This window comes from Thamnophis elegans, chromosome Z (assembly GCF_009769535.1).
Source record: "Thamnophis elegans isolate rThaEle1 chromosome Z, rThaEle1.pri, whole genome shotgun sequence".
NCBI classification, from domain to species: Eukaryota; Metazoa; Chordata; class Lepidosauria; order Squamata; family Colubridae; genus Thamnophis; species Thamnophis elegans.
This window is the reverse complement of record NC_045558.1, coordinates 78,146,077-78,167,881: the sequence shown is the minus strand read 5'-3', so window position 1 is coordinate 78,167,881 and position 21,805 is coordinate 78,146,077. Positions and strand designations below refer to the sequence as shown.

At 39.5% G+C, this 21,805-nt stretch overlaps 1 protein-coding gene and 1 pseudogene across 1 annotated transcript; one reads left to right on the top strand and one right to left on the bottom strand.

Moving 5' to 3' along the window:
• The first annotated feature begins 211 nt into the window (after positions 1 to 211).
• Positions 212 to 21,367, top strand: PDIA4 (protein disulfide isomerase family A member 4). The gene is made up of 10 exons (XM_032236905.1): positions 212 to 660; positions 2,017 to 2,167; positions 3,136 to 3,341; positions 4,528 to 4,666; positions 13,920 to 14,125; positions 14,211 to 14,369; positions 18,447 to 18,598; positions 19,442 to 19,598; positions 19,684 to 19,917; positions 20,651 to 21,367. The coding sequence occupies exons 1-10, from the start codon at positions 567 to 569 to the stop codon at positions 21,064 to 21,066; spliced, it is 1,914 nt and encodes a 637-aa protein (XP_032092796.1). The 5' UTR covers positions 212 to 566; the 3' UTR covers positions 21,067 to 21,367.
• Positions 4,675 to 6,992, bottom strand: LOC116520516 (annotated as a pseudogene).
• Positions 21,368 to 21,805: the final 438 nt, after the last annotated feature.

The window sequence follows — 21,805 nt, the reverse complement described above, 5'->3', positions numbered from 1 at the left end:
GCGATAAGTGTCTTCCCCGTCAGCCTAACTGAGCCCCACACCACCACGCCCCCATTTTCTTTGTCCGCTTTTCTTTTGCTCCACCCCAGCATTTGTTTGCCTTTCCAAACGAGTGGCAAGTCTTGATTGGTAGTTTCCAGGGGAGCCAATCCGTGAGAGGCACCTCAGTAGAGTTTTGTAGTTTAAAAAAAAATTCGCACAAGGTGGGCATACAGTGACACATTTCACTGGGCTTTCTTTTGTGTGTGCTGCCACACCTTCTTCTTGCAGATAGAAGATTCGCCGTAGGGGATATAAGCGCGGGGACGTTCCACTTCCAGAAATTAACACACACACCCTCCGGCTGATAGTCACTTCTTCAAACACAACTTGAATTCCTTTCAACATACGTCGTTCTTGGATTGGTTGACTATTCAGGAGTCTCACTGTTTTAATAGCCAATCAAGTCGCACGACTTCCTGTAAATTCGCCTTCTGGGAAGAAGAGGCTTTCTTTCTCAAGGGAAGAGCGAGAGAGAGGCGTGTTGCTGAGAAGAATTGGACTCCAAAGAGGACGTTGCTGCTGCAATGAACGTCAGAAGAGTGTGCTTGCTAACGCTTATCCTAGCACTGGCGCAGCTTGCTTTACTAGCCAGATGCCAAGAGGAGGAAGAAGAGGGAGGTAAGCGTTTATGTCGAGAACAAAACAAAACACCTTTCTCTAGGCTGAGAATTTACTTGGCTGAATTAGTCTGTCTTCCAGCCAATGGAATATTTCATCTTTTTCTTGTCCCCATAACCTTTTTAGAGTATGCACATGAAAAAAGCAGTAGCTTTTTATTTAAAATACAGAAAACCTATATATTTTCATGTAAGAGATCTCAAATTCAAATTGACATCCACATTAGATCTCTTGGGATGGTGTGTTTGTTTTTCTTTAAATTATATTGATATAGCCATATATAATTAAATCTGCCTAACCCTGTAATTAGTTCACTTTACACAAGCAAATTGTAATTGGAGATGGAATGTATACTGATTTAAAGTAGTAGATATTTCCCCCCCCCCAATTCATTCCAACATTGTGTTTAATTTCATCTGTTCAAGGAGTCAGAATGAATTTCTTTATCGTGATTTGTGAAGTATTTAAAAACTTATGAAAAACATGAAAAACAGTTTTGTAAGAATTTGTCAATTTGTCAAGGCTATGGCTATGGTAGACTGGAGTTTTTTTTGTTCAAATATTAATGATAAATTGGATTTAGAAATGTGGAATATGGTTTTGAATTTTGAAGAGATTGTTTGAGCCTGAAACAGGCTTTTTTATCTATTTTGGAAGGATTTAAAATTAGTTTAAAATCTGTTGAACTCATAATTCTTCCAGAAAGGCTGAAAACCCTGTTTTACCAGTTTGAATTTTGAATCTTTGGAAAATTTGTTCAGATGGCATTATCTGAAGGAATATTTGTTAATGAAGTATTTCATCAATAATTTAGCCTTCTTAATGTGTTGATCTTCCTGAAGAAGTCTCAGTTATTAATACTAATTGTGGAAGTTGTAAGTTAAAACATGTAAAATTACAGATTCCCTACTTTAGAAAGTGACCAACATTTTTGATGTGCAGTTTATTCTATGGTAACCCTGGTTTCATAATTTCTTCCACCAAAACACTGTTATATTTTGCACTTATTCTGTACTAAACTTCAAGTAAAAATGCATAATCTACTAAATGTTAGATAAAATTAATGCTTTCCAGATTTTTAATAAATTCTAAGGTAGCAACAATCAGGAAATACTGAGCTTCAGCAGCATTAGAGATTCAGAAGCTGTGCAAAACTGCATGAAGAACACCACTGTATACTTGAAGTTTTGAAAAACTATGGTTGGGGAAAAGATATGTGTGATATTTGTTTGCAGAATCTCTTATGATCCATTCTAAACATTCGGGTATTGCTGAAAAAAGTTGGTAGCAGTGCATTTCATGTGCATTGTAATTCAGAATTTACAGATATGAGAAATCTGTATTCCTTTAAATTAGATTCTGTTCCCAGTGAGGAAATTGATGATGATGAAGAAGAAGACAGTTCAGAAGTAAAAGAAGAAAATGGTGTTTTAGTGTTGAATGATGCGAACTTTGACAGTTTTGTTGAAGGCAAAGACACTGTACTTCTGGAGTTTTATGCTCCCTGGTAAGCATCATGCTTTTGCTTCTTCATTTTCATCTTTTCAGGTTTATTAGTAGTCCTTCACTTAAGACCATAGTTGCAATTGGAACTTACATTGCTAAGTGATATAGTTAAGTGAGTTTCACCCAGTTTTAAAACCTTGTTTTGCTATGATTAAGAAAATCACAATAGTTATTAAATGAATCTGGCTTCCCCATTGACTTTGCTTGTTGGGTGGCATCTGGGGTGATTGTAAATAATGACTACCATGAACCTGGAATGCTGTAACAATCAAAAATATGTGCTGTTTGTGGGGTATCCGAATTTTGATCACATAACCACCCAGATGCTGCAATAGTAAGTGTAAAGACCCGTCATAAATGACTATTTTCAGCACTAGCATACCTACATATGGTAGTTAAATGAATACCATATTGCTGTTTAAAATACCCTAGCCTATATGTGGATGGGTGAGAGTCAGTAAGCGTCTGGGTATATTTCAGAGCCTTTGGTATTTAAAATCCTAAGTGATTTAATTCTCAAGTTTTTAAACAACTGCCTTATTAAACTAGGACCAGAACATCTAGTATATTCCTCTTCAAGTTGTTAGGACTTCTAGCTTATGAGAAATGAGATTAGTGGGGGTTCCTATCCTATGAAAAAAAATTCCCCAAAAGTCAGGTTGATAATATGTTAGGTTTTGGTTTTATGTATTTATTGTCTGAGTCTGCATAGGTGTCTAAAAAAAAGAAATAAATACTGTCATGTATATTTGGGCGAACAGTTTCATTTGTGTTGAGCCCACAACATTGAAGTCTACCAATGATCCTTATCTTTCTAATTACTTATCTCTCTCACCAATTTCATTCTTTCCATTTATGTGATCAGAGTGCTATCTAACTAAACATAATATTAAGATAAAATTGCCTCTGTCCTTAATCTAAAATTTCTAAATTTTGTGTAGAAGCAACAAACTCTCTCATTTTCTTTAGGTGTGGACACTGTAAGCAGTTTGTTCCAGAATATGAAAAAATAGCCAAAACATTAAAAGAAAATAATCCACCTATTCCTGTTGCCAAAATAGATGCTACATTAGCCTCTAGTTTGTCAAGTCGTTTTGATGTTAGTGGTTACCCCACCATTAAAATTCTGAAGAAAGGACAACCAATAGATTATGATGGATCAAGAACAGAAACTGGTAGGTAGTAAGTTATTTAGGCACAAGGTAAAATTTATTCCAAATGCACAAGATTTCCTTGATTATTAAAAAAAAAACTAAAAGAAGGCAGTGTGTTATTTTATTTATTACAGGGGTAGATTTGCTAGAAGATGCACAAGGAATATGAACATTTTTCTGTGCTTCTGAGAATTCTGTAAAGGACATGCTTTTTTAGTGTCCCAGAAGAAGATATACAAACTATATTTGCACTAAGTAAATCTTTATTGTCTTTGACAAAACCTGGAAAGGGGATGTCCCAGGTGCTTTGCTTCATCATTATGTGTATAAAGGATTCCTATAGCATAGCCTATATTTGCTGAAAATGTTCCATTATAGTACCAGCCAAGTAGACACTTATTAATTTTACAGACAAGTCTGGGAAGAGTTTTTTATTTTTCCATACAATTATATTATAATTTTGAAAATTTAGAATGAGATATTGGTTCAGGATAAGAATTTATTTGCATGCTTTTTTTCCTATACTGCCATGATGGCGAACCTATGGCACTCAGGCCAAAGGTGGCATGCAGAGCCCTCTCTGGGCATGCACTCCATCACCAGCTGCTCTTCTGCAGCTGGCGATGGAGTCTTTGGGTTTCCAGCTGGCCGGCACAGATGTGCACAGCGGAAACTGGAAGATCAGATGACCGGCACACTCATGCACACTGGCCAGCTGGTCTTTAAGTTTCCGGGGCTCCAGTGTGTGCACGTACATGTGATCCAGTTTGGGCACTCTATGTTGAAAAAGTTCACCATCACTGCTATAGTGTGTTTTGTATTTGAACAGGACCTATGAGTCAGTTTTCCAATCATCTCAAAAAAATGACTGCAAAGATGATAATAGCAACAATAGACGTCCAAATGATATTTATTATGATTTGATTTCTTCTTGATGAAAGCCAGTTCTCTCATATTTTTCCTGATTCAAAAACTGATTGCAAAATAGTTTCATAAATAAATATAAGTTTGATTCTCATTGTTAGTTTCACCTTTGCTGAAGTATTTCTAATTTCTAATCTAATTAAAATGCCCCAGACTTTTCTATTCTGGAATAAGATACATTTCCAAATTATCAGTTGTCTTTTTGTTATAATCACACTTGTTAAACTGATACAAATTTTGCTAATTAGAAATAAAAATGAGTTTCTTCATATTGTGTTTTTAGAAATTGTGGCTAAAGTAAAAGAAGTTTCACAACCTGAATGGGTCCCTCCTCCTGAAGCTACATTGGTTTTAACAAAAGAGAACTTTGATGAAACAGTGAATGAAGCAGACATAATTCTAGTTGAATTCTATGCTCCATGGTAAGAAAAAGCAGAATATTTTATCATACATGTCATAACTGTTTCCCTCCTTTGGCAGAACATCAAAAGCCAGCACAAGTTTGCTCTTCATAGACATTGTTTTCATGGTCACTTACATCATGGTAAGTAGTTTGTTTAAATATAAAAATTCAGCAGCTTTTTAAAAAACAGCTGAATTATACATCGAAAAACTTTAAACAGCTAATATTTCAAAGCTGTACTGTTAGACTTGCCCCAGTCAGCTCATTCAGGAAAGCAGACTCTTGGATTCATTGAATTGAATCAAAAGTATTTTTTACTGAGAGAAACTGGTTGCAGTAAAGTCAAAGTTGAAATAGGGAAGAAAATGGTAAGTGAGCACCTGTCTACCCTAGATGAGTCTGAAGTTCCTGCACAAAACAAAGACAATTCTTTGTCTGTCCCAACTGTGTTTGCTGGTATCATAATTCTCTAAGACATGGTGAGAAGTTATAGTACAGTGAGAAGTATAGAAACAGCCTGCCATCTAAGTGACCACTGGCAATCTAGTGGAGCTGTCCATGCATTGCTGACAGGATTTGGAAGAGGTCATTGATTCCTGGCTCTCTGTAAACATGAGCTCTTTCCTCCTGGGTTCTGCCACTTCCTTGGCTGTCATTGTGGATGAAGGGGGATACCCTGGGGTCAGTGACTTGGCCTTCCTGGAGATTCTTGACCAGCTGGGCTAGCCAATACTTTGTAGTGGTGTTGTCCTTCACAACATGTTCAAAGATGGTATCTTTCAGCTGATCAGGAAGGCACTGCCTGAGGGCTTCCCGTGCCCTTGGATTATCGGAAAGGCAAAGGTAACAACGGACCACATGTTTCAGCAGGTTGCACAAGGATCCTTGGAAAGTTGCAAGACCATTTTACCCAGTATAATTGCAACATTAGAAAATCGCTCATAAGTCTGAAAGATGTATGCCAATCCTGTATCATCTAATATGATCTTCTGTAGAATAAAAGTAGCAACTATCACTGCCAGACTCCATGATGCGCAAACACAAAGATATAATTTCAGTTGTTAGTAGGAAATTGATAACTTCTTGTTCATCTGTTTTCACAAGCACCCCAATTACTCTGAGATTTCTGAGTCACAGATATTCAAAGAGATGAATCTTGCTGACAATGTGGAAGAAGGGATACAAGAAAAGAGGGATATGTGCAGCAAGGAAAGCTGAGCGGGTTTCTGGATGTGATACAACACAGTGCAAAAGTGCCAGAGCATTGCATACTCAGTTGGATTGATGACTTCTCAAAGTTAGTGGATTTATAGATGGGTAGATAGTTACAATTTCCTGTAACAGGTGCAATTGCGCCAAATGAGCGCATAACATTGGGGAAAGATCAGGGACAGACTCTCATTTTTACTTAGCTCGATTAGTGCATTCTCACAAGTTTCAAGTGGATAGTTCATTAATCTATTGATACATCTTCTCGCGATCAACCTGTGCAAGTGCTGTTGGCTCTGGCACAGCCGTGGCCAACTGTGAATAGTTGGGACTTCTTTGAGCTCAGGAGGCTGCTTCAACTTCATTTGCCGCCATCTTGGATCCGAGTGCAAGCCACTGCCCGTTCAAAAGCAATTCTTTCTGTTTCCCAATCCTAACCCATCCCCCACCCCCCCGACTAGTCCACCAGCAGCCAATGTGATACCGAGAAAATGTTTTAAGAATGCTGATGTGCTAGGAACATAGCAGTTCACACTCTGGGCCCCTGGAACTTGGTGAAAAACAGCTGAGAAGGAGTCCGTCCCATCTCAGAAGACAGTCACCCTCCCTAATTCTCAAGTGTATAGCAGAAGCGGAAACATTCCAAGCATGCCAATCCCCGTTTAACCCAGCATAATGGCAGGACACCAGTTCTACTATTAAATACATGGAGATTTCTCGCCATGGTGCTTTTGACTCAGCCACTTGTTGCAGGAGCCCTGGGGTTTTCCTTTGCTGCTATTTAGCAAAGGCACAAATTGGGCAACTTGCCACATAGCTTTCAATGTCCCTTTTTAAGGATGGACACCAAACTGTCTCTTAATTAGATGCAGAGTCTTTACAAAGCCAAAATGTCCCACGGTTTTTGAATTGTGGTTTTTATCCAGAATTAGTAATCTTTGACTTTCTTCCCCCTACCCCAGCTAGTCCGTCCTATATGGAATATTTATTTTTTGTGACTTTGAAACCACTTGTCCTCCTGCAGTGAGTCTTTAAGAGCCGCTGTTTATATTGTCTATCTGAGGCTTTTCTCTCACTTGTGTACTGGTTAATACTAGGGCGGTCAGCTGGCATGATGGGATTAATGGCTTGACCATGTCTGACTTAGTGCAAATTATACAGAGGCATTTGTGACAGAGCATTAGTCAGGAAATTCTTTCTCACCCCCCTCAGTAGCTGTAGTCCTCAGCTTATGACTACAATTGAGCTCAATATTTATGTTGTTAAGTGAGAAATGTGTTGTGTTTTACCCCATTTTACAACTTTTCTTGCCACAATTATTAACTGCAGTTGTTAAACAATTGTTCAGTGAATTTGGTTCCCCCATTGACTTTGCTTGTCAGAAGTCACAAAAAGCATCATATGACGCTGAGACACTGCAACCATCATAAATATGAGTGAGTTGTCAAGCATCTGAATGTAAATCACGTGACCATGGGGATGCTGCAACAGTCATGTGTGAAAAATTGTCATTTTTTTCAGTGCCGTTGTAACTTTGAATCATTACTAAGTGAACTGCTGTAAATCAAAGTCTACTTGTTGTCCATTTTAAAGGTTGGCTGGGTTTAGGTTTGGATTCTTTCATTTTTTTAAAAGATTAGTGACAGGGAGTGCAATCTGGGCAAAAGAAGAGATAAATTGCCGGTAGAAGTTGGTGAAGGTCAAGGAAGCTTTACAGTTGCTTTCTAGTGCAGGGCAAAGCTCAGCCCAGTACTGTCTGGATCTTCTGGGGATTCATTTCAACTCCTTTATGCAAAATGGGGTATCCCAAATAGTCTATTTTGCTCTGGTGAATCTAGCATGAAAGTTTGGTGTATAGTTTAGCTTTTAGCTTTTTTAAAACCACTCTCACCAACTTCACATACTCAGCTTTTGTCTCTGTGTAAATCCATATGTCGTCTAAATACACCAGCACCCCTTTGTATAGATGCTTGTGTAGCATCTCATTAATCAGTTGCATGAAAACAACTGGAGCCCCTTGGAAGCTAAAAGGGAGGACCTTAAATTGGAAGTACACTAGTGGACAGTTGAAAGTGGTCTTCCACTCATCCACTTCTTTATCCTCACCCGATAGTATGTGTCCTGTAAGTCCAATTTAGTAAAAATCTTGCCCTTAGCCAGGTGGGTCAGCATATCTTTCATTAGGAATAAGGAGTAAATGTTTTCCACACACACACACCATTTAACCCTCTATAATCTATGCACAAGTGAAGTGATCCATCTTTCTTCTCCCTAAATAGAACAGGACTGGCCACCTGAGGCCATATCAGCTAGATAAATCCCTGAGTGAGGTTCTTAACAATGAATGCATACAATTCTTCTAGCTCCCTCAGGGTAATTGAGTAGACCTTTGGCTTAGATAGCTTGGCCCCTTGCAATATATATATAGCACAGTCCATTGATCAATGAGGTAGAATCTCATCTGACACTTTTCACTGAACAATGCAATAGCAGAGTTGGAAGGGACCTTGGAGGTCTTCTAGTCCAACCCCCTGCCTAGGCAGGAAACCCTATACTATTTCAGACAAATGGCTATCCAACATCTTAAAGACTTCCGGTGTTGGGGCATTCACAACTTCTGGAGGCAAAGTGTTCCACTGATTAATTGTTCTAACTGTCAGGAAATTTCTCCTCAGTTCTAAGTTGCTTCTCTCCTTGATTAGTTTCCACCCATTGCTTCTTGTTCTACATTCAGGTGCCCTGGAGAATAGTTTGACTCTCTCTTCTTTGCGGCAACTCCTGAGATATTGGAACACTGCTATCACGTCTCCCCTAGTTCTTCTTTCTCTTAAACTAGACATACCCAGTTCCTGCAACTGTTCTTCATATGTTTTAGTTTCCAGTCCCCTAATCATCTTTGTTGCTCTTCTCTGCACTTTTTCTAGAGTCTCCACAACTTTTCTACATCGTGGTGACCAAAACTGAATGCAGTATTCCATGTGTAGCCTTACAAAGGCATCATAAAGGGGTATTAACACTTCACGTGATCTTGATTCTATCCCTCTATTTATGCAGCCTAGATCTGTGTTGGTTTTTTTGGCAGCTGCTGCACACTGCTGGTTCATATTTAAATGGTTGTCCACTAGGACTCCAAGATCCCTTTCACAGTTACTACTATTGAGCAAGGTACCACCTATACCAGTGATGGGCAACCTTTTTGGCGTGGTGTGTCAAAAATCGGCAAAAAATCGAGCATAACTCGCGTTGTGTATCACTTCGACAAAAACATAATTTTGCGCAATTTATAGTTTAAACTACAAAAATATATAATTGCAATATAATTGTATTTAATAAACCAAAAACAAATTATTTAACATACCTGCTTAGTAACTTCTTTGTTCATCAGTCACTTTTTTCAATGCCATTGTAACTCTGGTCACTAAATGTTTTCCCCCTCCTCGAGACTCCTCACTTCTTCCTTCATTCCTCTTGCTTATCTACCTTCACCTTATCTGTCTTCTGCTCTTTCCCTCTCTTCCTTCCTTTCTCCTTCCATCCTCTCTTCTTTCCTCACTCACTCCCTTCCTCCTTTCCTCTTCCTTCCTCCTTCCATTCTTTCAGCTTCATTTCTTTTGCCTATCTACCTTCTCTGTCTTTCTGCTCTTTCCATTTCTCTCTTCCTCTTCGCTTCTGTTCCTTCCTCCTTCCCTCCTTCCCTCTTTCTTCCTTCTTCCTTCCTTCTGCCTATCTACCTTCACCTTCTCTGTCTTTCTGCTCTTTCCCTGTCTTCCCCTTTCCTCCCTCCCTCCCTTCTTTCCTTTCTAGTTCCATCTTTTCTTCTTTCCTCTCTCCCTCCCTTTTTCTTTTTTCCTTCCTTCCTCTTTCCTCTTGCCTATCAACTTCATCCTCTTTGTCTTTCTGCTCTTTCCCTCTCTTCCCCTTTTCTTCCTACCTCCTTCCCTCTTTTCTCCCTCCCTTCTTTTTCTTCTTTTTTTATTCCATCTTCCTCCTTCTCCTCCCATTCTTTCTCCTTCCATCCATCTTTTCTCCTTCCATCTTCTCCCCCCTCCCTTCTTCTTTTCCTTCCCCCCTCCCTCCTTCCTTCCTCTCCTTCCCTTTCTCGCACACAGGAAGGGGAGGGGAGGCTTTCTAGTCGCTTTCACAGCATAATTTCTTTATCTAACTTTTAAAAAACAGTGTGCAAATCAAACTTGAGATTTTCGTAACCTGCGAAGCACCAAGTTATTATCTTCTGTTGTTACAAATTCGCAGCTACTCCATTCTTTCCGATAGGGAACTGCATTTCCCAAGATGCCTCAGGTCCTCAAAGCGCTGAACGCGGTTTTGCAATTGACTCCAGCGAGGCCCGGTAGCCGCCGGCTGGGGTGGCTGTCAAGGCGCTGACAGCGGAGCAGACGCGCCGTTTGTTACTGCTTCCAGCAATCGAGACGGACGAGGGAAGCGGCGGTGGCGGACGTCAGCAGCGACTGTAACGACCGCGCGGGCGAGGTGCGGAGGAAGAACGGAAGGTCCCTCCCGCCCGCGACGACGGCTCCAGCCATGGACGAGCAGGCTGGCCCCGGCATCTTCTTCAACAACAACAACAACCCCCTGCTCTTGCCGCCACCTCCGGGTGGGAAGCAACCACGCCTTGCCAACTCGCTTCCCACCTCAGCACAGGGGCCGCACAAGCGTGGTTGCTTCCCATCCGGAGGTGGCGGCAAGAGCAGTGCGTTGTTGTTGTTGGGGCCAGCCTGGTCGTCCATGGCTGGAGCCGTCGTTGCGGGCGGGAGGGACCTTCCGTTCTTCCTCCGCACCTCGCCCGAGCAGTCGTTACAGTCGCTGCCGACGTCCGCCACCGCCGCTTCTAATTAATATAATTCTCCCTCTCTTTTTCACTCTCTCTCCAGCACACAAACGCAAATGCATAGGGCAGCCCACCTCACACACAGGTAACTCCGGGCAGCTTACAACATTATGATGCACGTCTCCCCATAGGAGAGGAGATGGGGAAGCCGGGGGCCCAGAGATCACCCGGGGGATGCCGAGGATGCCTTACCAATCGAAAGCCGGCATACCTCGTCATAATGGGGGATGGATTTCTTGCCAGGAAACGCGAGGGTTGGACAACGGCGGAGGCTCGGGTTTGTTTTTTTCCCCGGGAATAAAAGTGAACATAAGACTTCTAAATCCCCAGCAAGAAAAGAAATGCAACTGTAGTGGTCTCTCCCCCCCTTCCTCTAAAGAACAAATGTTATCCTGCCGCAGAAGCGAAGAAATCTCAGATTTCGCCCTTCTGCAACAGCCTCCCTCGGGATCCCGCTCCTCCGCTACAGATGCATCGCGTCCCAACAGCGGAACGTCTGGTCACCTTAGGGATGAATCCTGTGCGTGTCACCCCAAATGGCTACGCGTGTCAGCACTGACACGCGTGTCATAGGTTCGCCATCACTGACCTATACTGTACCTGTGCATTTCGTTTTTGTTGCCTAAATATAGAACCTTACTCTTTTCACCATTGAATTTCATTCTGTTAGATAGTTCCCAATGTTCAAGTTTGTCAAGATCCTTCTGTATCTTGAGCCTATCTTCTGGAGTGTTGGCTATTCCTCCCAGCTTGGTGTCATCTTCAAATTTGATGAGTTCCCCATTTATTCCCTCATCCAAATCATTGATGAAGATGTTGAAGAGTACTGGGCCTAAAACAGAGCCTTGGGGTACTCCACTGCATACTTCCCTCCATGTAGATGCAGTTCCATTGAGGACTACACATTGAGTGCGGTTGGTCAGCCAGCATCATCTGGTGGTGATGCTGTCTAACCCACATTCTTCTACTTTATCTAGTAGTAGGTTATGGTCTACCTTGTCAAATGCCTTACTGAAGTCCAAGTAAACTATATCAGCAGCATTCTTCTGGTCCACTAATTGTGTCACTTTGTCAAAGAATGCAATAAGATTAGTCTGGCATGATCTGTTTTTGACAAACCTATGTTGGCTTTTAGCTATTACTTTGTTTACTTCTAGGTGTTCACTAATTCGTTGCTCGATTATCTTTTCCAGACTCTTTCCTGGTATTGAAGTCAGGCTGATAGGTCTGTAGTTTCCTAGATATTTTTTCCCCTTTTTTGAAGATGGGAACCACATCAGCTCTTTTCCAGTCCTCTGGCAGTTCTCCGGTGCTCCAGGATCTCTGAAAGATATAGTTCAGTGGTTCTGAGATCTCGTCTGCCAGTTCCTTCAGAATCCTGGGGGGCAATCCATCTGGTCCTGGTGATTTGAACTCCTCTAAGATAGACAGGTGCTCACTTACCATTTTCTTCCCTATTTTAACTTGGGTTCCTAATCTAATTTTTGTGGTGCTGTTTTTGAAAGGTTGGACTGTTTTATCCCTTTGTACACTTCTTTCAGATCCAAGTACTCTAGGAATAAAGCCAAGGTCCTTCCCCTGTTCATGTGCTATAGCCCAGGTCTCGTACCTTGATTAAGCTGTTGCCTGAATTTTCTCTGGGTCACACTGGGCAGGTCCATCAGGTTTTTAACAGGTCCCTTCTCCAATTTACATATAGGTTCCATTTCCTGAGCCAGGCTAACCCCAGCATCAAATCTTGTTCCATCCCTGGAGCCACTACAAAGCTTAAGAGTCTTGACATGGGCCCCCATCCGCATTTCCGTGGCACGACAAAACCGCGCTTGACTAAAGCGCACCCGATTAAACCGCGTCGCTGACGTCATCAACAGGGCGACAACAGCAAGCGCGGAGAAAAAAGGGCGCTTTAAATAGCGCTTTGAAAGCAAGCCGATTCAAGTTAAGGTAAGGGTTAGGTTTAGGGTTAGGTTTAGGGTTAGGGTTAGGTTAAGGGTTAGGTTTAGGATTAGGTTTAGGGGGGTTAGGTTTAGGTTTAGGGGTTAATTTTAGGTTTAGCGTTTACAGCATGCTTCTGTCTCCGTGCTGTTGTCGCCCTGTGATGACGTCAGCTACGTGGTTTCGTGGAGCGCCCTTTAGTCGAACGCAGTTTTGTGGTGGAACCCCGCATTTCTACTGGCTCAGTGTTGAATGTTGCTGGGATGCCCCCTGCAACAGATCCATCCATCTCTCAAAATGCCACTGGGACCTGGGACCTTCAGGTGTTTCAATTCGGATCCCCCAATTTCTCCATTCAGACCAGGCTCACCAGGTACCTGGGGCAGCCTGAGTCCAACAGGGCTGTTAAACTAGTTAAATGGAGTTAATTGTACTTATATGTGATTTATATAATTGAATAAAGAGCAATGAGTAAATAGAATCATATATTATTCCCCACAGCAAGAGGCAGAGATGGTCAAATTGATTCTTTTATCCAAAGAAGAGAATATATTTAACTTTGTTTCTATGTGGAAATTACTTCCAGATTTTGTGCTTGCAATAAAAAAAATAAAAAATTGATCTTATGTTTGCTAATTAGATAGATTTGTTGTTATAGAAATGGCTAGTATATACTGTTGTGTAAAAATAAAAAGTTGAGGTTGTAATGTTATCTACTACTGTGCTTAAAGAGTTGGAAGTTGGTGACTTTTTCTTTGCTTTTCCTTCTTTACACCATTTTTTCTCTTTTCCCTCCTCCTCCTAGGTTTCTATTACTTTTTTGAATTTCTTTTTGTATTTTATATTTTGATAAATTAATAAAAATGTGAAATAGAAGAAATCTGCGTATTCAAGACACTTAACTTATTTGTGGAAAAAAACATGTAGCCTTCATCCCTCGATTCAGGGATATAGTTTGTATAAATGTATGATCACACATATTTCATCAGATGCCATGTATAATATAAATATGCATTATTTCAGTCCAAAAGTTGTGGCTTCTTCAGGGTAGATGTGAAATAACATGGCAACAACAGGCAACATAACACTTCCATAAATACTGTGTATATTTACACCCACGATAATTGCAAACTGCTATGTAAAATAATAATTTGCAACATATTATATCAAAATATACATTTAAAAAACTTTTACCTAAAAAGATAACAGTAACAGAACTTTTTAAACAGAACTTCTCTTTTTGATCTCTTTTTGATCTCTTTGTGCCTTTCTTCTGATATAGGTGTGGGCATTGTAAAAGATTAGCTCCAGAATATGAAAAAGCAGCTAAGGAGCTTAGCAAGCGTATTCCTCCTATCCCTCTAGCAAAAGTTGACGCTATTGCTGAAACAGAACTTGCAAAGAGATTTGATGTGTCTGGATACCCTTCTCTTAAGATCTTCCGTAAGGGCAAACCTTTTGCCTACAATGGGCCAAGAGAAAAGTATGGTATGGTGAACTTTGTTTTTTCAGTCATAAGATGATACTAAACGGATGCTTTTCTAGACAATAACGATACTATTTTTGTTTTCAGGGATTGTTGATTACATGATAGAACAGAGTGGCCCTCCATCCAAACAAATACAGGCCATTAAACAAGTACAAGAATTTCTGAAAGATGGAGATGATGTTATTATTATTGGTGTTTTTAAAGAAAACCAAGACACAGCCTATCATCTCTATCAAGAAGCAGGTACATTTTTCTTTTATTAAAAGATTGCAAATATTGTTCAGTGTTAGCACATATAAATTACTTTGTAAAAGTTTCTGTGAATGCAGAGTAGCAGAAAAACAAACTGAAAATATGAAAATTAAATAATACCATACAGTCTTCATCTTTTATAATTGCAGTGCCACATAATTCTCAAAGGACTGTCACTTCAGTTAATAACCTGTTGCTGCTTTAATAAAATGGGGCAACATACTGTATTTTTTGGAGTATAAGACACACCAAGGTTTTGAAGAGGCAATTTTTTTCAAAAAGTAGGTAGGTAGATAGAGGGAGAGAGAGATAAATATAGAAGGTAAGTAGGGAGAGAGAGAGTAGGTAGGTAGGTAAAGGGGGAGAGAGAGAGAGAGAAATACAGTAAGTAAGGAGGGAGGGAGAGTAGGTAGGTAGAGGGATATATATAGAGAGAGAAATACAGTAGGTATGTAGGGGGAGAGAGAGGGTAGGTAAGTAGGTAGGTAGGTAGGTAGGTAGGTAGAGGGATAGAGAGAGAAAGAACTACAGTAGGTAGGTAGGTAGGTAGGTAGGTAGAGAGAGAGAGAGTAGGTAGGTAGGTAGGTTTTTCGCCAAAAACTTGCATGCATAGCCTTATGGAAGCTTATAGAGTGCTGCTGGGGGTGGAAAGGGCCATTTTTTAGTCATTTCTGCCCTCTCCAGCCCCCAGAAGCACTCTGGAAGCCTCCATAAGGATACGCATAGCCATTTTGGTGAAGGAGCAGGGCTTCGGTAGGCAAAAAAATGTTGTATTTGATGTATAAAACCCACCCGATTTTCAGTCTCTTTTGAGGAAAATATGTGTGCCTTATACTCCAAAAAATACAGTAATTTTCATTTCTTTTTCAAAGAAAAACATAATACTGTACACATATTGGAAAAAAATGAGATAAAGGAACAGGCAGGAAAGACACAGAACTAGGTATGGATTTAAACAAATGCAGAGAATTTTGACCATTTTTCATACTTAACAACCATTGCAGCATCCCCACGGTCACATGATCAAAATTCAGATGGTTGACAACTGTCTCACATTTATGAAGGTTGTAGTCTCCCAGGATCGTGTGATCCCCTTTTGCAATTTTCTGTCAAACAAAGTCAACAAGGAGGCCAGATTCATTTAACAGCCATGTTACTAATTTAACAACTGCAGTTGTTCAGTTCACTTAACAAAGGTGGCAAAAAAAGTCATGAAATGGGGCAAAATTCACTTAATAAATTTCTCACTTAGCAACATAAATTTTGGGCTCAATTGTGGTCGTAGGTCGGGAAGATGCCGAGTGTGACCAGGAGTGGCTGGGAGGGAAGGGATAAGGCATGGCACAGCGTGGCCTAGTGAGTTGTGGCGCCCGACATGAGTGATGTTGAGTTGGCCATGCCCACCCAGTCACATGACTATCCAGTTATGCCTACCCAGCTGGTTGTTAGGGCAAAGAACCGGTTGTTAAGTTATTTGAATCAGACCACTGAATAAATTCTCATATTTCCCAGTCACTTTTTTCAGTGTCATTGTAACTATGAATGATCACTAAATGAACTGTTGTAAGTAAAGATTGCCTGTACAAAAATACAAGCTTCTTTGCTTGCAAAAAACTGCCCTAAATACCAATCGTTAGATTAGAAATGGGGAAATACATACTGAAGATCAATGAGTCACAGCCATCATGGAAACCTAAACCATTCTGTCAGAATACCTTCCTTTTCATCAGCAATACCTGCAACCTGTAGTTACAAATCAGACTGTGTGCCAGAGCACCTTGAGAAATCAAAATAGTTAAAATGCAGTGATAACTGTCAGTAGCCAACTCTTGCTTATAAAGTGAAACCCTTTAGCAGAGAGGTCATTTAAGCTCTCCAGAAAGTGGGTGGGCAGAGTTGGGCTACAAAATGTCATGCTAAAGAGACAAATTAACGAAGTATATAGGGGACCCAGGTTCAAGTCTCTGTCCTCCCAAGCTCGCCAGGATCACAATAAAATTAGTACATGCCACAAATATCTAAATAAACTTCAAGCCTGGTGCCATGTTATTAAGCTTTATTATCACAAGACTAAAACAAATTGGAGGGAGGATACATACAGCTACCTATTTTTTTTAATCTTACTAACAGTGAGCAAGCATGTGCCTTGGTCACTCTGAAGCAATGCAAGAGACTCCTGTCCCAAATATGTTTTTTCAAGAGGCAACTGTTGCCTCTTGAAAAAAACACGTTTGGGACAACCATGACCTGGATGACTGAAGAATTCACATAGACAAGAGACTCCTGTGCTCAGTGAATGGACAAAGCACCCTTTCCCACCCAGGGGAAGCAATCCTTAGATCCATTTGCACCACTTAAAGATACCAGTTGGTCTCACTCACCTCACAAAATATCCTAAGGAAATCATCCAGATTTAAGGAAAGATCACATTGTGGGGAGGAGAGAAAGATGCAGTTTGAAAAAGATTTTTTTTCTAGGCAGCATTGCTTAATTCGATCAGGTAGGCAGTGACGGTTGGAAAAAATTAACTCATTGCTTTTCCATCCATGTTGGGGGGAGGGGGAAGCCTCATGAAGCCTTTTGTTTGGTAACAAAAAAACCCAAAGACTAGCCATTTAGAGATGATTATCGATCCAGGGAAGAAAGAGGCCCAAGATTACCCCCTTTCACCCTTAATTGGGGACTGAGGAAGCAAGAAGTGGCTGGGAGAGGATCCAGCTGTGTTAGAAGTACACCCCAAAAGGACAGTGCCAGGAATCACTAAAGCAGTGTAAAAAGCTTAAAACAACTCTTCCCCTTTAATAAAGTGAAGCCCCGAATAAAAGTACCAACAAAGGAAAAAAGACTCCATAAAAGCCGCCCAGACTTTCTATAGCCTGGGCATAATGTCAAGAATTATTAACAGCTGTTACAATGTAAAAAGGTTTAACCACAGGCAGCTTTGGAAAACACTTAAGCAGGGCAATAAAGATAAGCAGAATTAGGCTAGAAACAACACACAGGCACATCAGAATGTCACCTTCCTGACAGGATTTAATTCCATAAAGTGGGAAAAACAAAAGACTGTTGGATGGAGATTTCTTCCAACAGCCGGTTCGCTGAACTGCTCGGAAAGTTAGCTACTGGTTCTCCCGAACCAGTGCAAATCAGCTGAATCCCACCACTGGATTTATTTATTCATTCAATTGCAGATAGTCCTCAACTGGTAACAATTCGTTTAGTGACCATTCAAAGTTACAACAGCACTGAAAAAAGTGATTTATAACAATTATTCACAGTTACATGTGACATGTGACAAAAATTCAGATGCTTGACAACTGGTTCATATTTATGACGGTTACAATGTCCTGGGATCATGTGATCACTTTTTGCGACTTTCTGACAAGCAGTCAATGAGGAAACCAGTTTGACTTAACAGCTATGTTAACTAACTTCACAACTGCAGTGATTCACTAACTGGCAAGAAATGCCATAAAATGGGGAAAAACTCAACTAACAAATGTGTCACTTAGCAACAGGAATGTTGGGCTCCATTGTGGTTATTAAGTCGATGACTACCTATATGTCCCACTTTGTTATAAACAACTCGAGATAGCAAACATATCTAATGCTCCTTCCTCCTCCTCTTTGCCCACAGCAATCCTGTGAGGTAGGATAGAAGACAACTTGTTTTCATGCCTAAAGTGGGAGTAGAATTTGCAGTCTCCTGGTTTCTAGCTTACTCCATTAAAAACCAAATCACACTAGTTCTTAATTATCTTTAATTATTTTAAATTTTAATTATATTTTATTTATCAATATTTTAATTATTTTACTTATCCTAATTAAAGCTTTGATAATGTCGTAATGTGGACCTTCAGACCTGAAATAGTAAATCTAATGCAGAACAGAAATTAAAATAAGATAAATGTAGCAAAAAGTTTTATTGTAAACTTTCTATGTATTGTCAAACTTTTAATAAATCCTGGAAAAAGGCAATAATGTGCAAAGTATTCAAATTTTTCAAACTCAGAAACTACTAATTTTTCTGTAGAATTTTTCCCTAATGCTTTGGGTTTTCCTTTTCAGCTAACAGTTTGAGAGAAGATTACAAATTCTACCATAGTTTTAGCAATGAAATATCAAAGTTCCTGAAAGTAGATCCTGGAAAACTGGTGATCATGCAGCCTGAAAAATTTCAATCAAAATATGAGGCCCCAATACTTATTTTGGATATAAAAGTGAGTTACTATGATAAATGCATATTAGAATCAGATCTGACTTATTCCTTTCACATGTGTTTGCGAATTCCCTGATTTGTTGTGTTCCAGATTACTTTTTATAACTGTAGAAGTACTTATTTCAGCTGATCCAGCCTGCAAATAATGCATGTTTCATGTTGGTCTTTCTTATGTTTGACCTTGTGAAGCTGGATGCAAACATCTAATGGGATTCTATACCTGAAATCATAAACTTAAATGAAGTTATACACTGCTTTGCATGTATGCATATAAACATATGCAATTGTTCACAAATCATGAAATCCAGAATATTTAATGTGGTCGGTGCAAATCATAAAATATTTTATGGCCTTTAATCCTCAATTTTGGCATGAATTTTAATTAAATTCCTTAATGTGCTTTCAGAAAAGTTTGAAATTCCACTCATTTTCAGTAGCTGTTTCTTGAACTACACTTCTGACTAATTAAAGTTTAACTCTATATTTGTATGGGATGATTTATATTTGTTATATATATATATATATATATATATATATATATATGTAGGTCTCTAGTTGTTCAGGTTTTCTCCCGCGTAGAGTAACTACTCCTGGAAACACCAAACCTGAAGTAGTCAGCAGCAGCCTGAAGATGACGAATGTGACTTCGTCGAAACGTCGCCAAGACATCTCCAATTCTACGCGGGAGAAAACCCGAACAACTAGAGACCTACATACTAACACCCGCGAAAACCTCAGAAAACATATATATATATGTTAGGATTTGGGTATGAATATTCTGCATAATGAAGCCTCTTGTAATAAGGTTCATCACGAAGTAATGAAATAAGAGTTTTTGTTGCAGGAATCTACTGATGTTGCAGAAGTGAAAAATCATGTGATGAAACATGCCCTACCTCTTGTTGGTCATCGCAAGACTTCTAATGATGCTAAGAGATATACTAAGAAGCCCTTAATAGTTGTTTACTATATGGTAGACTTCAGCTTTGACTATCGTGTTGGTGGGTATAACTATAAAGTAATTTTCTTAAAATATTTAGTGTAATATCATCTACTAATCTATAAATGGTCTGTTGGTACTTCCAGCTACCCAGTATTGGCGAAATAAAGTTTTAGAGGTGGCTAAGGACTTTCCAGAATACACTTTTGCAATTGCTGATGAAGAAGACTACTCTTCAGAAATAAAAGATTTGGGATTGGTTGACAGTGGAGAAGATGTTAATGTTGCCATATTTGATGAAGCTGGTAAAAAATATGCCATGGAACCAGAAGAATTTGATTCTGATGTACTTAGAGAATTTGTTTTGTCATTCAAAAAAGGTAAATGGTCTTGGATTTAGGTATACAGTTGGGTACCCACATACTAGAAGCTGCAGAGGAAACAAAGATGGGACAAATATTTCCCATCTTTTTTCCCCTGCAGCTTCTTCATGCCTAGGCTAAAAAGGAAGGCCAGAAGCTGCCAGAGGGGAAATAAAGGTGCAACAAAGCTCTTCCCAGCTTTATTTCTCTCACGGCTTCTAGAGTTGCTGAGCTAGAAAGAAAGGCACTGTGGAAGAACAGCAAGCTTCTCTGTTGCTTGGTAACCTAGACTTTGTTGCTAGATAATGTTTGTAGGCTGCTTCAAAAATGCAATCTCTGGCATTTCCAGAAGGAGTTCTACAGTAAAAACTAAGTGAGCAATTGGTGGCAGTGAGTGGAGAGGACTGTGTGGAACCGGTGGGTGGCAAAGCAGGTTGAATACCTGCGGGAACCCAGCAGGACAGGATGTGGGGAGAAACAGTGCGGAGGGGAGGCACTGCAGGAGTCATAACTTTAAAGTTGGATGTAAGTAGAATGTGGTATTGTGAACTTTGAATGATTGCTAAGTGACTGGCATGAGTTGAGGAACACCTGTATAGTCTGATGATCAGGAAAAAGTGTTTTGTGTTTGATTTAAAGAACCAGTAAAAAATACTACTATGGAACAGCTTATGTGGGGACTGTAATTTTGCAAGTGGAAATAGCATGGGTGTGGTGTTGGTATAACAATGCTTTTCTATTTCCTTTGTAGGTAAACTAAAACCCATTGTGAAATCGCAGCCAATACCAAAAAATAACAAAGGCCCAGTGAAGATTGTAGTTGGTAAAACGTTTGAATCCATAGTAATGGATCCAAATTCAGATGTTCTTATAGAATTCTATGCTCCCTGGTGTGGGCATTGCAAGAAACTAGAGCCCATCTATATGGAATTGGGTAAAAAATATAAAAATCAGAAAAATGTAATAATTGCTAAAATGGACGCAACTGCTAATGATGTCACAAATGACAGCTATAAAGTGGAAGGTTTCCCCACGATCTATTTTGCTCCCAGCAACAGCAAGAAGAATCCAATTAAATTTGAAACTGGGGAAAGAGATTTGGAGAGCTTGAGCAAATTTGTTGAAGAACATGCCACCAAATTAAGCGCAACAAAAGATGAACTTTAAATAGAACATTTTTCAGATTTTAAAAAAAGTCAGTGCTAACTTACTGAAAGTGGAGGAGCAGTGCAGCATCTGGAACAAAGAGGTGGAAAAACATTGCAGTATGAGATTTTTGTATTATAAAGCAAATTTGAACCTTCACTTTTTGATGTGAAATTTTATTAGTTTAACAGTTTTGATTTAAGACCAATACATTTTTGTGACTCACATTCTCAATTCTTTTCTCTCTACATGAAAACAAAGAAACTTTCCCAACCAAATCAATGTTTGTTCTAATTCCACATGATTTCTTAATGGAAAGAAGATGATATGAATATAAATGCACATGGCCAAACACATAGCAATATATGAACTAATTTCTATCCTGGTCTTATACTTTCTGTATCTATGCAAAACAAATTTTAGATAGCAACAGTGTCTGTACTTAACAAGTGATCACCTACATTCATACTTCTTGTGCAATTTGTTACAATTGTTACAAGATAAAAGCAATTCTAAGGTTACAAGATGTTTGTTCATAATTATTGCTTAATGACAGTAAAGTACCATTACATAATAACTTATCAGATGTTTGAGTGAAACTCATACACTACATTGCCAAAAGTATTCGCTCACCCATCCACATAATCAGACTCCATTGTGAGCGAATACTTTTGGCAATATAGTATATATTGCTGGCTATATCCAAATGGAAATATTTAAAACATGGGAAACCAGTGCATTCTTTTCAGTTGTATATTTA

What these genes read in the sequence shown, in the direction of transcription:
- PDIA4 (XM_032236905.1), top strand. Translation starts at nt 567, where the DNA reads ATGAACGTCAGAAGAGTGTGCTTGCTAACGCTTATCCTAGCACTGGCG. An exon ending in TGGGCCAAGAGAAAAGTATG is followed by an intron (nt 14,126 to 14,210) that starts GTATGGTGAACT and finishes TTTTGTTTTCAG; the next exon opens with GGATTGTTGATTACATGATA. An exon ending in TACTTATTTTGGATATAAAA is followed by an intron (nt 18,599 to 19,441) that starts GTGAGTTACTAT and finishes TTTTTGTTGCAG; the next exon opens with GAATCTACTGATGTTGCAGA.